Below are 17,445 nucleotides of genomic sequence, written 5' to 3' on the forward strand. Positions count from 1 at the left end.
AAAACCCTAGCACCAGGAAAAAGAGAGGGAGTACAATTTTAGTACCATGTAAAAGTAAAAGAACAGAACTCTACAAAGTTCTTCTTTGACCACATGTGCACTGTAAGAGGCACATGAACACATATGTACATTACCTACTCACAACAATGAAATGTTTTCTTAAAAAAGCATGTACCATAAATGGGATTTGTTTAAATTAAGCTTTAAAAAACATAGAAAAGGCCCAACATTTTATGGTCACTAGCTACTTTTTCATGTACACTAAATAGAACAATATTTGATAAAACAAGAACAAAAAAAACAAACTTTCAGGTTATATAGTATAGTTCATAAAACCTGCAGATACAGAAAAAACCCATAAAAGTGGCATTCAGGATACAACAAATAATCCCTTCATAATAATACTTAAAAACTACAGTAAAAAAGATAAAAGATTAAGGTACAACAAACATTCAGGTAAAAGAAGTATTTTCAGTTTTGACTCAACTCAATACAGTATATCTTTAATCAAAATACAACTCAAACAAAAGAATGTTTTTATTTATATTGAAGAAACCTATCAATAGTAACATAAAAAAGATTAATATCAATAGCAGATCAGCTAAAACTTTTAAACAACCTGTTCAAACTGAATGAAAACTTTCTTTTGTCTATATTTTAAGACCATAAAACTTCTTGAAAATAAAAAGTACACTAGTTCCAAACAAATGCAGGGGAAGTATTAATAAGTAAAAGAACATATCCCTGCTACATTTAATTCTACAACACAGATATCTAAAAGCAAATAAACTCCTCAGCAAAGAATACTTTATAAGACTAATTATAACTTTATAAATTAAATAGGATACACAATGAAAATGAAGTTTCTATGTACCTAACTGTTGCAATACAGTTGCTTTGACTTGTGATGGCAAGCTTTCAATCTGTAAAAGTTGTTCATAGGCTGCCTTTGCAGAATGGTATTTCCTCTAAGAAATAGAAGGGAAACAGATATTTAGAAAAAAATTGGATAATACATATTTTAGTATAAATATCCCTAATTTAAAGTAAATAAACAATAATAAAATTTTATTCAGAAAAAACAAGACAGAAAAACAAAATCATTTAAATTAAAACAATATTGCCAGGCGTGGTGGCTAACACCTTTAATCCCAGCACTTGGGAGGCAGAGGCAGGCGGATTTCTGAGTTCGAGGCCAGCCTGGTCTACAAAGTGAGTTCCAGGACACCCAGGGCTACAGAGAGAAACCCTGTCTCAAAAAACCAACCAACCAACCAACCAACCAACCAACCAACCAACCAACCAACCAACCAACCAACCAACCAACCAACCAACCAACCAACCAACAATTTAGTCATTCCTTAGTATCCATAAGAGTTCTTCCAGAACCCACGGGAATATAAAAAGCTACAGATTCTAAAGTCTCATGTAAAAGAATGCAGTATGGCATAATCTATACATATCTTCTCATATATTTTAATTCATGTCTAGATTATATTACATAACTGCATTTTAGCCTATAAACAGTTTAAAAGGGAAATTTTTATTAAGCAATGGAAGTATTACTTGTTTCCAGTCTTTGGAAAAATAATAATACAAGAAAAATATTAATTTAAAATTTAAATTTATGTCCTAAATAAACACTTTTGAAAGTCATAAAGAATGAAAGAATTAGATATTACATTTCTTTTTTGTTTGTTTGTTTTTTGTTTTGTTTGTTTGTTTGTTTGTGTGATTTTCCATACAGGGTTTCTCTGTATAGCCCTGGCTGTCCTGGAACTCACTTTGTAGACCAGGCTGGCCTTGAACTCAGAAATCTACCTGCCTCTGCCTCCCTAGTGCTGGGATCAAAGGCATCTGCCACCACGACCGGCTTAGAGATTACATTTCTCATTATGTTTATAGAAAACTTTTTGAGTACATTTCTATCAAAAATGATTAATGAACTAGTATCTCTTGATGTTCTAATCATAACATTAAAACTGCAAGTCAAACAAAAGAAAAATAAAATACATTAAATATAAATGAAATAAATTTATTAAAACCTTTAAAATAGATTTTACTCATGATCTCAGATCTTGACTCGGCTTATAAATTTTATAAAATGTGATTTCAAGAACTATAAAATGTATTAAATGAGAAAATCAGTATTTTAAGGCAATACTACATAAATGCAGAATGCTAATCATAACTAAAAGGAAATAGAAATAGGTTCACAACTGTATGTTTAAGTTGTTCTTTCATATGGATCAAAGAAAGACACAATTGTGTTGTAAAACAAATACATTTCACATGTACAAAAATAAACCCTTACAAAGACCGTAAATGCAGACATATCATTAACAACAAAAATAAAAGATCTAAAGACAAAAAAGAAAAAGGCAAAACAAAACAAAAGGAAAAACTCAAATCATTACTTGTCCATAAAAACCAAATTAATGTGTAGGGATACAGTTCAGTTGTCAAAGTGCTTGCTTTTCAAGGATCACACTCTGAGATTAATCCCAACAACACAAAGACCTGGTATAGTAACACATGCTAGCAATCTCAGGACATGGATATAGTGACAATAGATTCACTCATTCCCAGCTACATGTCTAGTTTCAGGCCACCCTGAAATATAAAATATCTGAATTAAAACAAAAACAATAACAAAACAAAGAAAAAAAAACCTGTCAACTTTGGAAGACTTACATGAAACCTACTTAAAATATTTCTAGTCAAGAATCCTCACAAACATTATCTCATCTCATTTGTGTGTTTTTTTTAAAGATATCCAACTCTTTTTTGATATCTGTTCAGGAATGACTGTATTCTGTGGTGTTTAACATAGTTTTTTGTTTGTTTGTTTAATTTTTCCTTTGTTTTGTTTTAGCTAACAATGCTTGAGTAATGTCATGGTTTGTATATGCTTGCCCCATAAGTGGCACTATTTGAGATCAGACATGGAGATGCAGAGTTTGGAGTTTGCTAGTTTTCTTGCTTTGGGGATTACAGTTAAGTGATTGCAAGGATCTCAGAAAAGACTTTGAACTTTGGACTTTTAACACAGTTAAGTCTGCTATGGACTGGGGCTTTGGAAGTTGGACTAAATATACTTTTTTATTATGCTATGAGTAGGTATGCCCCACCCCCAATAGATTCATATGTTTAAACAAGTCTAAGGGGGTCAGGGAGTAGAATGTGATGGTTTGTATATGTGGGGAATTGCAGGCTGGTCTCCAGTTGAGCTGAGGTCTGAACCCCGATGGTCATAATTCACCTACATGACACGGTATGCTCCTGTAATTCTGGCCCCTGCCTAAGGTACCATCTCCCACAGCCCACAGAGAAACATGGTCAGTAGTCACATAAGCAATGGCTCAAGCTTCTGACCTTCAGGTTAAACTCCTCCCCAGTTACCTAGCAATAATGAAGACATAAAAAGGGGTGCTCTGCCCCCACCTTGCTCTCTTATTCCTTTGTCCTCTCACCTCTCTCTTCTCTCTCCTCTTCCCTTTCTCTTTGTCTTCTTCTTTCCTCTCTTCCTCCCCCCCCTCCTTTCTACCTTCCCTCTTTCCCCTGCATTTCTATAATAAAGCTCTTAAACCATAGAATCTCTGCTCTGCTCCTTCAAGTTCCGCTGCGCACTCTGGTCAGTGTTGGGAACTTCTTCCCTCTTCCCTCTCTCCCACAACCCTGGTGTCTTTGGCCAAGTAGCTGGAGGAGGGGGGGCAGGCAGGGCTGCCCCTTGACCACCCCCTGAAGAGTGGGATAGAGGAATGCCCACCCAGGGATGAGTGGATAGGGTAGGTAGCAGCCCTCCCACGCCTGACTGACCGTAGAATAGGGAAACTCTGGTGGGGTGTGGGCATCTTTTTCCTTCAGTTCTTCCCCAGGGCCCCCCCTTTTCATTTTGTTCCCAACATGTATATGCTTTTTTTCTTTTAAAAATGTCTTTACAATTTTTCATGCAAACTTTGCAGCTTGTTTATGTTCATATTTTCCATAAATTTGTTTATAGAATCTTAAGAGTATTAATCCTATATTAAAACAAAATTGTCTGCTAAAAATAAATGATTTCTGTTTTTTTCAACAAATAGTTAGAAGCTAAAAGTCAAGCCCATTCTAACAGAAAACAAAAACTCAAGGAAATGGTCCAATAGGTAAATTGTTTATCAGGTGAGGACTAAAGTTGAACCTCTGAGCTAAGACAGTGATTCACAAGCTAAGACAGTGACTCACATCCTATAGTAAAATGGAAGGAACAAATGGGAGAATTCTAGAGCTCATGGGTCAGATATCTTGGAGAGGCTGATGCCATAAAGTTGAGTTCTTGCTTTAACAAGACTCCTGGCCTGGGGTGTGTTTCTTTTGGGCCCTCCACCCTTGCCATTCTACTCAGCCCTGGAGAGACCCGTATCAGGACAAGGACCTCTCTCCTCTTGCCTGGACCTGCTGGCAAGGAACCAGCAATCCCATTCTTATCACAGTTTATAAAAATTAACTCGAATGGTACCAAATATTTATATATAAAATGGAAAGCTATAAAAGCTATAAGAGTTTATACAGAGCCAGGCAGTGGTGGCGCACGCCTTTGATCCTAGCACTTGGGAGGCAGAGGCAGGCGGATTTCTGAGTTGAAGGCCAGCCTGGTCTACAGAGTGAGTTCCAGGACAGACAGCCAAGGATACACAGAGGAACCCTGTCGCAGAAAACAAAAACAAACAAATAAAAGACCAACAAAAAACCCCCAAAGACCAAAACCAAAAACAAACCATATTGGTTTTGAGTTGATCTTTTAAATGCAAAAACAACGGGACACTCAATGAATGAAGAATGAGATAACCTTTAATAAAATATAAATTTTCCTATACAGAAACTATTATCAATAGATTAAAAAAATACTTATTTCCTTAAAATATTTGTGAGACACATAATTACTGTCTAACATATACATACAGCTTGTAAAATTCATCAATAAGAGCTTTAAAAAGTTCATGGCATTATGAAACTGAAAATTAAAATCATACTCCATAACACACTTATTAGAACCAACAATATCTTGGTGACATTAAAAGCTGTCAAAGAAGTACAATAAAATTTGTTTTATTGCTAACAAGAAACAAACTCATACAACTTTGAACAGTGAAATATTGCTGCTCAAAGAAGAAAAATGTTATGAAATCAGTAAGTGATATGATTTAAATGAAATCAAAGGAATGATACATGTTAATAAAGAAGATAAACATAAAGTTACGGATCAAATCTATATTTCTAGCACTGGAGAGACAAGCACAACTGCTCATAGTGAGAACCATGAAAAAAAAAAAAGAAGAAAAGACTATAAAAGTGTATATAATATGTTTCCATTTATGATAGTACAGAGAGACAATATTAGAAAAGGTGAAAACATAAAAGGTGGAGAAAGAATGAGAACCACTTGCAGCACTATTAATAGTACACTCACTTTATTAACACATACACAGACACATAAACACACACAGTACCAAGAGTAAATTCTAATGTAAACTATGGGCTCTGAGGACTGGTAATATCTCAGTAAATTTTTATCAGTTGTAATAGTGTACCACCAAATTGGTGGACTGTGTTGATGGCTACTACAGCCTCCTGCCTGTCCGCTGGGATCTATCCAGTATTGAGGCCTGCGCAAACAGCCAATCATGCCAGACTAATGCCTCCTTATAGGCCTGCCTGTGCTGCAGGAGCCCCTAGCCCTGGAGCACCAAGTCACCTTACTTCCTGGTGGAGAACATCAAAACAAATAGCTTCCAGTTCAGTGGGTTGCCCAATTTTTCAACCCGTGGAGACTACCTACATGCTACCCCGAGCCCGTAGGCCTCTAAGAGGATGACAATGAGTGGGCTCTGGGAGAGGGAGGCAGGAAGGGATGCTCGGACAGAAGCACCAAGAGTAAATAAATTCTAATGTAAACTATGGGCCCTGATGAGTGGTAATATCACAGTAAATGGTGAAGACTTCTCTGGCTGAGTGCACCCCTGGGAATTCTGGAGGGCCCACTGGATGGGGCTGGTCGTACAAAGAAAAGTGGCAGAGTTGATTCACGGCACAGCCACAACAAAAACTGTTGCTCCTCTGAAACTCCCCATATCCTTCCCCAACTCCCTTCATGTCTTCCTTCCTTCCCAGAGCTCACTGCAGGATCCAAATGACAGACTGAAAACAAAACAACACCTTTCACAATAGTCTCAAATAATATAAAATATCTGGGGTAACTCTAACCAATCAAGTGAAAAGATTTGTATGATATAAAGAACTTCAAGTTTTTTTGAAGAAAGAAAGTGAAGAAGGTATCAGAAGATGGAAAGATCCATGCTCATGGATCGGTAGGTTTAACATAGTGAAAATATCTATCCTAGCAAAAGCAATCTGCAAATTCAACGTAATCCCCATCAAAATTATTCTTTATAGATCTTGAAAGGACATTTTTCAACTTCATATAGAAAAACAAAAAGCTCATGATTGCTAAAACAGTTCTGACCAATAAAACAAACAGTGGTAGATTTTATCATTCCTGATCCTAAGTTATACTACAAATGACACTGTCTTTCAAAGAGTTAGTGTACAGAATGGAAAAAGATTTTTACCAACTCCCTATCCAATAGTGGGCTAATATTTACAAAATTTTAAAAACTTAAAAATCATGCTATCAGGGGGAGGGTATAGGGGATTTTCAGAAACTAGGAAAGGGAATAACATTTGAAATGTAAATGAAAAAAATATCTAATAAAAAAGAAAATATGTTATCAAAAAATTAAAGTGCTTAATTAAGAAATGAGGTGTAAACAGACAACTCTAGGAGGAAACTCAAACAGCTGAGAAATATTGAACATTTTTCGCCTTCAGGGAAATGCAGTTAAAACTACTTTGAGATTCCATCTTATACCTATCAGAATGGCTAAGATCAGTAATAACAAGTTGAGGATGTGGAACAAGGACTCTTTCACTGCTAGTGGGAAAACAAACTTGTACAACTATTACATAAATCAGGGTGGTGGTTCTTCAGAAAGATGGGAATTGATATACCTCAAGATCCAGGTGTTCCAGTCTTGGGCACATACCCAAGTGACACTTCATCCTACTACAAAAACACTTGCTTAATCATGTTCATACTCTATTATAACATTCAGAAATTTGGAGGAAACTAGGGAGACAGGCTGACTTCAGACAGGCTTCAAATTGGCAGTTTAGAATACTAGGCCCAAGTCCAGGCAAGTCAGTTTCTGGAAACACCCAGGCCTTAGGCAGCCAATCAGAAACTGCCTGCCATCAAAACCTGTACAGCAACCTGACCTAAGGCAAGGGTAATGGGTTAGCAACAGTTTCCAGCCCCCACACCCCAGCAATGGTTCTGGAAGGTCAATAGAAATGGACTTAACAGATTAAGATAGAGGTTACCCAGCTCTTCCCAGAACTCTCCTAGAGTGCTTTAAATCAGGCCTTTGAGCTCACTGGTGCATCTCCATCCTTGTAGATGGTGTGCTGGACTTCTGGAGAATAAAACACTCTTTGCTTTTGCATATTATTTGAGTCTGGGCTATCATTCTTTGGCGAATCATGGACCCTTATACTAGATGTATCTCAACAGACGAATAGATAAAGTAAATTGTCACATTACACAATGGCATAATACTCAGATCTCCACTCCCCCCTCCCCCCCAAAAAACTGACAACAGGAAATTTGCAAGCAAATGGATGGAGGAGAAAGGCCTGAGTGAGGTAACCAATACCCAGAAAAATAAATGTGGTATGTATTCATTTATATTTGGATATTACCTGTTAAGTAAATGATAATCAAGATACAATCAGTTGACCTGGAGAGGGTTCCTGTCACTAAGGAGCACAGCTTTCACTGCTGTGTCTCTGAATTTCATCCAATTGACTTGTTGGCCAAAAGCTTCTATGAAAATTCCCAAATATTCCAGGGTATGGCTGAGACAAACTGATGTCAGGGTTCCACTGTCCCAATAACATCCACATGACTCAATATACATGGAGGATGAGCTTCACCCCCATGTTTTAGTGTATCTGCCTGTAGACTAACAACTCAACTACAAAACCTTTGATCGCTAATGTGTTCTTCTTGTAAAATATGCTAAGGCAATGGTGGCACAGATCTACTCCAAGAGATGGAGCCCACACTCTATATTCCTTGGGTGTTCAAGAGCCACAAGCCAGGTATAAAGCAAAATACTACTTCTCTTTTTAAAAGTAACAATAAAATGACTCCTAATAATGTTCTGCTATACTCATACAGGAACCCTCTCCAGGTCAACTGATTGTATCTTGGTTATCATTTACTCATAAACAGGCGCTATTCAGCCATCATCAAAGAGGATTCCTCTTGAGGCAGATGGGAACAAATACAGAGAGTTACAATTAGACATTGCTCAGAGAGAAAGAGGCCTTGGAACATAGCATACCTCAAATGGGATGTCTCTTCAAATCTATCCTCTCACAGCTCAAGGTATCCAGTAGAAAAGATTGTGGAAAGGGTGGGGGCTACAACTGATATAGAAGAACACCAAGAGAAGGAGGTACTCTAAAACACCTGAGCAAAGCTCACATAAACTCAGAGAGTGAAACAGAAATCACATGGCCTAGATGCTCTGAACCAGGTCCTCCACATATATACTATAGCTTTCAGTTAATACTTTTATGGGACTCCAAAATATGTGTCTGATTCTTGTATCTTCTCTTGGGGCTCCTTTACGTTTTTGTTGGCTTGTCCAATTTTAATATGATGGCTTTTGGTTTGTCTTTTATATTTTATTTTGTTATATCTTGTTATCTCCTAGAAACATGTTATTTTATTTTATTTTTAAGAGTTATTTATTACATTCAGAATTCTGTCTGTATATATGCCTGCATGGCAGAATAGAGTGCCAGATCCCATTACAGATGGTTGTGAGCCACCATATGGTTGCTGGGAGTTGAACTCAGAACCTCTGGAAGAACAATCAGTGCTCTTAACTGCTGAGCCATCTCTCCAGTCCCCAACCTGTTATTTTGTAATAATGAGTGGCAAAAAGGCAGTAGTAGATCTGGATGGAAGGGGAGATGGGGTGGAACAGGGAGGAGTAGAGAATGGAAAAAACTCTACTCAGATTATACAGTATGAGAAAAGATTCAAAGTTTAATAAAAAGAAAAAAAAAAGAACTTGTGTTTTAAAATACAGAATCAGGGTCGGTACCCCCCCACCCCCCATGACTACATGAATATTAAAGCTCTATTATTTTTGGGTATGTTTGTCACCAAAGTACCATTCCTTTTCAATAGTCATTTTCCTGTTTCTCCCTATTTTACAGCACAGCCATGTTTATTAACAAAATCTACAATACAACTCAAAATATCTTAAAATTAAACAAATATTGGTAACCTTGGTAGCCATCTCAAATAGTAAAACAAATTAAGCAAAATTTTAACCTTATGGAAAAAATAAAGTACTCCTACAATGTTTTTTCTTATCATAAGTACATTCAGTTTTCCAATATCAAATGCCTTTTAAAAAGACTATATATTAAAATTGTCATTACTCTCTTAAATACTGGAAAATTCTAAAGTATATTCACAGACGCAAATCATATAAAATGGGAATATTTGCTATACAACAAATATAACATCTAGGTAATAAATTGAATCAAAAGCACATACATGGGCCAATTTTTTTTAAATGACTTACTTATTGTTATATGTAAGTACACTGTAGCTGTCTTCAGACACACTAGAAGAGGGCATCAGCTCTCATTACGGGTAGTTATGAGCCACCATATGGCTGCTGGGATTTGAACTCAGGACCTTTGGAAGAGCAGTCAGTACTCTTAACCACTGAGTCATCTCACCAGCCCTGAGCCAATTTTTAAAACTACTAGACAGTTACAAAAAATAATCCTCTTTCACTTATCCTGAAAAAGATTTGCCACAAATTTTAAAATACTTAATAAAATGAATACATTAAAAAATACAAGAGGGCTGGTGAGATGGCTCAGTGGGTAAGAGCACCCGACTGCTCTTCTGAAGGTCTGAAGTTCAAATCCCAGCAACCACATGGTGGCTCACAACCACCCATAATGAGATCTGATGCCCTCTTCTGGTGTATCTGAAGGCAACTACAGTGTACTTACATATAATAAATAAATAAACCTTTAAAAAAAAATACATGAAACTACAAAATCTAGAACTCAATATAAATCATATGATATGCATATTTCATTTAAATGATAAAAATGGTAAATATTTTTCTTAATTCATTACATGTAAATATTGTTAGTTCTATGGCCTGAATCTTAAATGTTCTTTCAAAATGCTGTGTTAGAGTATTGCTTGATCCACAGCTGGTGGGGATAATGAGAAGTGACTAGATTTAAGAGAGTGGGGCTAATGAGACCCACGGATTTCACTAGCCTGGGCTCATAGGGTCTCATAGAGCCTCACCCAGGGTGCATGCAGGGGCTGGACCTAGACCCCCAGTACATTTGTAGCAATATGCAGCTTGGTTTTCATGTGCTTCCTCTGACAAGTGGAGTGGGAGCTATCTCAGTCTCTGTTCCCTGCCATTAGATCCCCTTCCCTCTACCTGTACCACCTAGTTTGGCCTCCTGTGAGAGAGGATAGCCTAGTCCTACTGGGACAAGATGTTCCAGGATGTGGTGGTAACCAAGCAGGGTTCCCCTTCTCTGAGGAAAGGGCAATGGAGGGAGGGATTTGTAAGGGTGGAACTGAGAGAAGTGGTAGGGATGGGATCAGGATATAAAGTGAATAAAAAATATTACTGGAGAAAAAAAACAGAATTCTAAGCTTAAAAAAAAGAGAGTGCTGATGAATTTTCTGCTGTATAAATCAATTAAAAGGTGGATGAAACTGGAGAAAGAATGTGATCAACCTGTGAAAGGTATATTTTTAATCCATGATTTCTGCCTACCTTTCTCTAAGTTTCCTGATTATCACGAAACAAATATCTTTGCTGCACCATGAGTTCCTTGACATGCCATTCTGCCTTGTTACAAACAAAGAAAAGCCAAAAGACTATGGAATAAAACCTCTGAAACTGTATCTTACACTATTAAGTTTTCTCGCATATTTTGTCACACTAACAAAAGGAAAAACTTATTTAAAAAGATAAATTAAAACCTTACCTGGGTTTCATATAAGTGAGCAATATGAAACTGAACTGTAATGGATCAGAAAAGAAAAGGAAATTTCAATTTAGCCAAGTTTAAAGAGAGTAATATAATATATACATTATAAATTAATAATTCAACAAACAAGAGTACATTTTTTGTTGAGAAATTATAATTACATACTAAAAATTCATAAACCTATTAGGAAAAACATTGTTTAGAAATCAATAAATGAGCCAGGTGGTAGTGATATATGCCTTTTTAATCCCAGCACTAAGAGGCAGCAAAAGGATAAAAGAAAAAGGAAAAAGAAAAAAGAAAGAAAGGAAGGAAGGAAGGAAGGAAGGAAGCAAGCAAGCAAGCAAGCAAGCAAGCAAGCAAGCAAAGTAAGGCTCCTGTCTTGAAAAACAAAAACAAACAAGAAACCATCATGAAAATTTTAATCTACTTATTTATGGTGATATATATAAAGAATTTATAAAATAGAATTCATATAAATGGCTGAAAATCCACCCATCCAATGAAAGAGTGTTTACTCTACAAACATGAGAACTTCAGTTCAAATCCCCAATATTTCAAAATGAGAATAAGATCAAGTAACTAAAAAGATACAATTTCAAAACAGATATCTCAAAAGCCAAAGGCAGAAGACCATTTTGGGTTTCTTTTTTTAGGCAATCCCTATTTCAAGAGCTCAAATGACTATGTCGATATGACACAATCTATGAAAGTAACAAATCCTTAAAAAAAAAAAAATCGTATTCAGTAAGGCTACTTACAGGCCTGAGAAACTTCATTTAAAACTATTCTTCAGCACTCTGATTAAATTCTCAACAAACATACTTGGGAATACTTTACTGGATAACTTTATGTTGCTTTAATACAAATATTGTATATAATATTTATTACGTATATATTCCTTTAATCCTTTAATGTTTGTTTGTTTGTTTGTTTGTTTGAGAGCAAGCAGAAGCAGAAAGATATCTGAGACTTTGTGGCCCTGGACTATCTAGTGAGTTTTAAAACAGCCTGCACTATAAAGTGAGACTCTATTTCAAGAAAATAAACTTAAAGAAAAAATTATTCTACAACTCTAAATTAATCTATAAAATCAAACAACTTGTTTTTTGATGCTTTATATGATAAAAATCAAAAGCTATATAGGCAGTACTAAGATTAAATAATAAGATTTCTTTAACAGCAAAGGAAATCACAACACATACACAGGAATATACAATCAAAAAATACTATTTGCAACCCAACTAATAAGGCTGAGAATTTTCTCTACTTAATTTTCTAAACATGTTTCTTTGCCTTCTATATTAAGTTTAGCTAATAAAAATGTCATATCATTATTGTAGGAAAAGAGAATTATAAATTTAAAAGAAGACAAAATGCAAAACTTCTCTTCTCTATGTATGCACATATCTGATTAAGTTAATAGAAAATTAAGTATAACATGTAAGTGGCACATTCTCACATTCTGACCTTTCACCACATATTAGTGACTTACTATGTTATAGTGCACAGTGTCATTTTTCATAAAATAATACATATCTTATTCTTTATATATTTAAAGCAACAGAACTGCTCAAATGAAAAATGTTTAACAAGTCAATTTGCATTTATAGACTAAATTGTTTCAAATTCTATATAAATATTATACTAACTTATATAAAATTAAGGCTCCGTGTCATCTGACTTTTTTTTTTAAAAAATGTTAGAGTCAAAACTGGAGATATGGCTCAGCGATTAAGAGCACTGGATAACTTTATGTTGCTTTATGTTCTTTCAGAGGTCTGAAGTTCAAGACCCAGCAACCACATAGTGGCTCCAGCCATCTGTAATGGGATATGATGCCCTCTTCTGATGGACCTGAAGACAGCTATAGTGTACTCATATAAATAAAATAAATAAAGCTTAACATAATAAATAAATGAATAAATAAATAAATAAATAAATACATCTTTTAAAAAAAGTAGTTCTCTTAGACCCAAAAGCCATGTATTTTAAAAACGTTTATATATTTTAAAACATATTGCTTATTATTTTTGAAAAATTTGAACTTAGTATTCGTTACTTTGTTGTATAAACATGATTTCTAAAATACTGTATCTCCACAAAAATCTCAATGACAGCCACAGTTCCTGAAATGTGCAAGTCATGAGATTAAAACAAAAAAGGACTGAGCAGTGATGGACAATGCCTTTAATTTCAACACTTTTGAGGCAGAGGCAGATTAATCTCGGTGAATTCACGGCCATCCGGGTCTAAAGAACGAGTTCTGGGGACAGATAGGACTACATAGAGAAACACATCTCAAAACAAAACAAAACAAAAAAACAAAAACAAAAATATGGATGATTTTTAAAAAATTTTTCCCATCAAAGAAAAGGGGAAAAAATCTTGTAATAAGACCAGATACAAGGAAAACCATTTTTCTAGTGTTCTTTGAGAAACCAGACATTCCTATTAAGTTTTTGTTTAAATGACACCCAAATGAATTGAACCTTAGAAACAAAAACAGTATGTATAATTTGAAATTCCCTTGCTCAAAACACAAAAACAAACACTTACTTTCGACACTGGACAAAGTACAGACATTACAGTCGATCAGGGCCAGCTGAAAATGCTGCAAACGAGAAAATATTAATAGGTTAAGCATTAAAGTACTTTTCTTCATTTAACTTAAAATTCTGTAAATTATAGTATAATACAAAACTGAAATAACTTACCGAAATAGAATTAGTTATTAAAGGTGATAATGTATCAAAAAATACTCAAAACTTTATACTCTTGTAATTGCTTTAGTAAATGAAATACTATGGGAGCCTTAAAATTTTAATGAAGTAAAGAAAATATTTAATGAGAAAAAATTTTAAAGTCATGGACTGTAAACCTGCATCATATCTTGCATTAAAATTTAATCTGACTAAATAAAGATAGCATATTAAAAGCAGTAAGGGAGAAAGGTCAAGTAACATATAAAGGCAGGCCTATCAGAATTACACCAGACTTTTCACCAGAGACTATGAAAGCCAGAAGAGCCTGGACAGATGTTATACAGACACCATGAGAACACAAATGCCAGCCCAGGTTACTAAACCCGGCCAAACTCTCAATTACCATAGATGGAGAAACCAAAGTATTCCACGACAAAACCAAATTCACACATTATCTTTCCACGAATCCAGCCCTTCAAAGAATAATAACAGAAAAAAAATAATACAAGGACAGAAATCACGCTGTAGAAAAACCAAGAAAGTAATCCCTCAACAAATGAAAAAGAAGACTGCCACAAGAACAGAAAGCCAACTCTAACAACAAAAATAAAAGGAAGCAACAATTACTTTTCCTTAATATCTCTTATTATCAGTGGACTCAATTCCCCAATAAAAAGACATAGACTAACAGACTGGCTACACAAACAGGACCCAACATTCTGCTGCTTACAGGAAACCCATCTCAGGGAAAAAGACAGACACTACCTCAGAGTGAAAGGCTGGAAAACAATTTTCCAAGCAAATGGTCTTAAGAAACAAGCCAGAGTAGCCATTCTGATATTGAATAAAATTGACTTCCAACCCAAAGTTATCAAAAAAGACAAGGAGGGTCACTTCATACTCATCAAAGGTACAATCCTCCAGGAGGAACTCTCAATTCTGAATATCTATGCTCCAAATGCAAGGGTAGCCACATTCATTAAAGACACTTTAGTAAAGCTCAAAGCACACATTGCACCTCACACAATAATAGTGGAAGACTTCAACACACCACTTTCATCAATGGACAGATCGTGGAAACAGAAACTAAACAGGGACACAGTGAAACTAACAGAAGTTATGAAACAAGTGGACTTAACAGATATCTACAGAACATTTTATCCTAAAAGAAAAGGATATACCTTCTTCTCAGCATCTCACGGGACCTTCTCCAAAATTGATCATATAATTGGTCATAAAACAGGCCTCAACAGATACGAAAAATATTGAAATTGTCCCATGCATCCTATCAGACCACCATGGACTAAGGCTGATCTTCAATAACAACATAAATAATGGAAAGCCAACATTCACGTGGAAACTGAATAACACTCTTCTCAATGATACCTTGGTCAAGGAAAAATGAAGCCACAACATACCCAAACTTAAGGGACACAATGAAAGCATTTCTAAGAGGGAAACTCATAGCTCTGAGTGCCTCCAAAAAGAAACTGGAGAGAGCACACACTAGCAGCTTGACAACACATCTAAAAGCTCTAGAAAAAAAGGAAGAAAATTCACCCAAGAAGAGTAGACGACAGGAAATAATCAAACTCAGGGGTGAAATCAACCAAGTGGAAACAAGAAGAACTATTCAAAGAATTAACCAAACTAGGAGTTGGTTCTTTGAGAAAATCAACAAGATAGATAAACCCTTAGCTAGACTCACTAGAGGGCACAGGGACAACATCCTAATTAACAAAATCAGAAATGAAAAGGGAGACATAACAACAGATCCTGAAGAAATCCAAAACACCATCAGATCCTTCTACAAAAGGCTATACTCAACAAAACTGGAAAACCTGGACGAAATGGACAAATTTCTAGACAGATACCAGGTACCAAAGTTAAACCAGGATCAAGTTAACGATCTAAACAGTCCTATATCCCGTAAAGAAATAGAAGCAGAAATAGTCTCCCAGCCATAAAAAGCCCAGGACCAGATGGGTTTAGTGCAGAGTTCTACCAGACCTTCAAAGAAAATCTAATTCTAGTTCTGCACAAACTATTCCACAAAATATAAGTAGAAGGAACTCTACCCAACTCATTCTATGAAGCCACAATTACTCTGATACCTAAACCACAGAAAGATACAACAAAGATAGAGAACTTCAGACCAATTTCCCTTATGAATATTGATGCAAAAATACTCAATAAAATTCTCACTAACCGAATCCAAGAACACATAAAGCAATCTCATCCATCCTGACCAAGTAGGCTTTATTCCAGGGATGCAGGGATGGCTTAATATACAGAAATCCATCAATGTAATCCATTATATAAACAAACTCAAAGACAAAAACCACATGATCATCTCGTTAGATGGAAAAAGCATTCGACAAGATCCAACACCCATTCATGATAAAAGTCTTGGAAAGATCAGGAATTCAAGGCCCATACCTAAACATGATAAAAGCAATCTTTAGCAAACCAGTAGCCAAAATAAAAGTAAATGGTGAGAAGCTTGAAGCAATCCCACTAAAATCAGGGACTAGACAAGGCTGTCCACTTTCTCCCTACCTATTCAACATTGTACTTGAAGTCCTAGCCAGAGCAATTCGACAACAAAAGAAGATCAAGGGGATACAAATTGGAAAAGATGAAGTCATTTTTTTGCAGATGATATGATACTATATATAAGTGACCCTAAAAATCCACCAGAGAACTCATAAACCTGATAAACAGCTTCGGTGAAGTAGCTGGATATAAAATTACCTCAAACAAGTCAATGGCCTTTCTCTACATAAAGAATAAACAGGTTGAGAAAGAAATTAGGGAAACAACACCCTTCTCAATAGTCACTAATAATATAAAATACCTTGGCGTGACTCTAACTAAGGAAGTAAAAGATCTGTATAATAAAAACTTCAAGTCTCTGAAGAAAGAAACTAAAGAAGATCTCAGAAGATGGAAAGATCTCCCATACTCATGGATTGGCAGGATCAACATTGTAAAAATGGCTATCTTGCCAAAAGCAATCTACAGATTCAATGCAATCCCCATCAAACTTCCAAATCGATTCTTCAACGAATTAGAAAGAGCAATCTGCAAATTCATCTGGAATAACAAAAAATCTAGGATAGCAAAAAGTCTTCTCAAAGATAAAAGAATTTCTGGTGGAATCACCATGCCTGACCTAAAGCTTTACTACAGAACAATTGTGATAAAAACTGCATGGTACTGGTATACTGACAGACAAGTAGACCAATGGGATAGAATTGAAGACCCAGAAATGAACCCACACACCTACGGTCACTTGATCTTTTACAAGGGAGCTAAAACCATCCAGTGGAAAAAAGACAGCATTTTCAACAAATGATGTTGGCACAACTGGTTGTTATCATGTAGAAGAATACGAATCGATCCATTCCTATCCCCTTACACTAAGGTCAAATCTAAGTGGATCAAAGAACTTCACATAAAACCAGAGACACTGAAACTTATAGAGGAGAAAGTGGGGAAAAGCCTTGAAGATATGGGCACAGGGGAAATATTCCTGAATAGAACAGCAATGCCTTGTGCTGTAAGATCGAGAATTGAC

The 17,445-nt window shown here is 35.7% G+C and overlaps 1 protein-coding gene across 23 annotated transcripts in view; it reads right to left on the reverse strand.

Moving 5' to 3' along the window:
* Positions 1-17,445, reverse strand: part of Uty (ubiquitously transcribed tetratricopeptide repeat containing, Y-linked) — a 160,587-nt gene that overhangs the window by 90,430 nt on the left and 52,712 nt on the right. For all 23 annotated transcript variants that reach the window (XR_879400.3, XR_001782882.2, XM_011248585.3 and 20 more), the window contains 3 exons: positions 13,720-13,774; positions 11,158-11,192; positions 875-968 (listed from right to left, as the gene is read on the reverse strand). Coding sequence is in view for 20 of the 23 variants with exons in the window: in XM_011248585.3 (XP_011246887.1) it covers positions 875-968; positions 11,158-11,192; positions 13,720-13,774 (184 nt within the window). In the remaining 3 variants the exon portion in view is untranslated. The remainder of the gene's footprint in view (positions 1-874; positions 969-11,157; positions 11,193-13,719; positions 13,775-17,445) is intronic.

Source organism: Mus musculus, chromosome Y (assembly GCF_000001635.26).
Source record: "Mus musculus strain C57BL/6J chromosome Y, GRCm38.p6 C57BL/6J".
NCBI classification, from domain to species: Eukaryota; Metazoa; Chordata; class Mammalia; order Rodentia; family Muridae; genus Mus; species Mus musculus.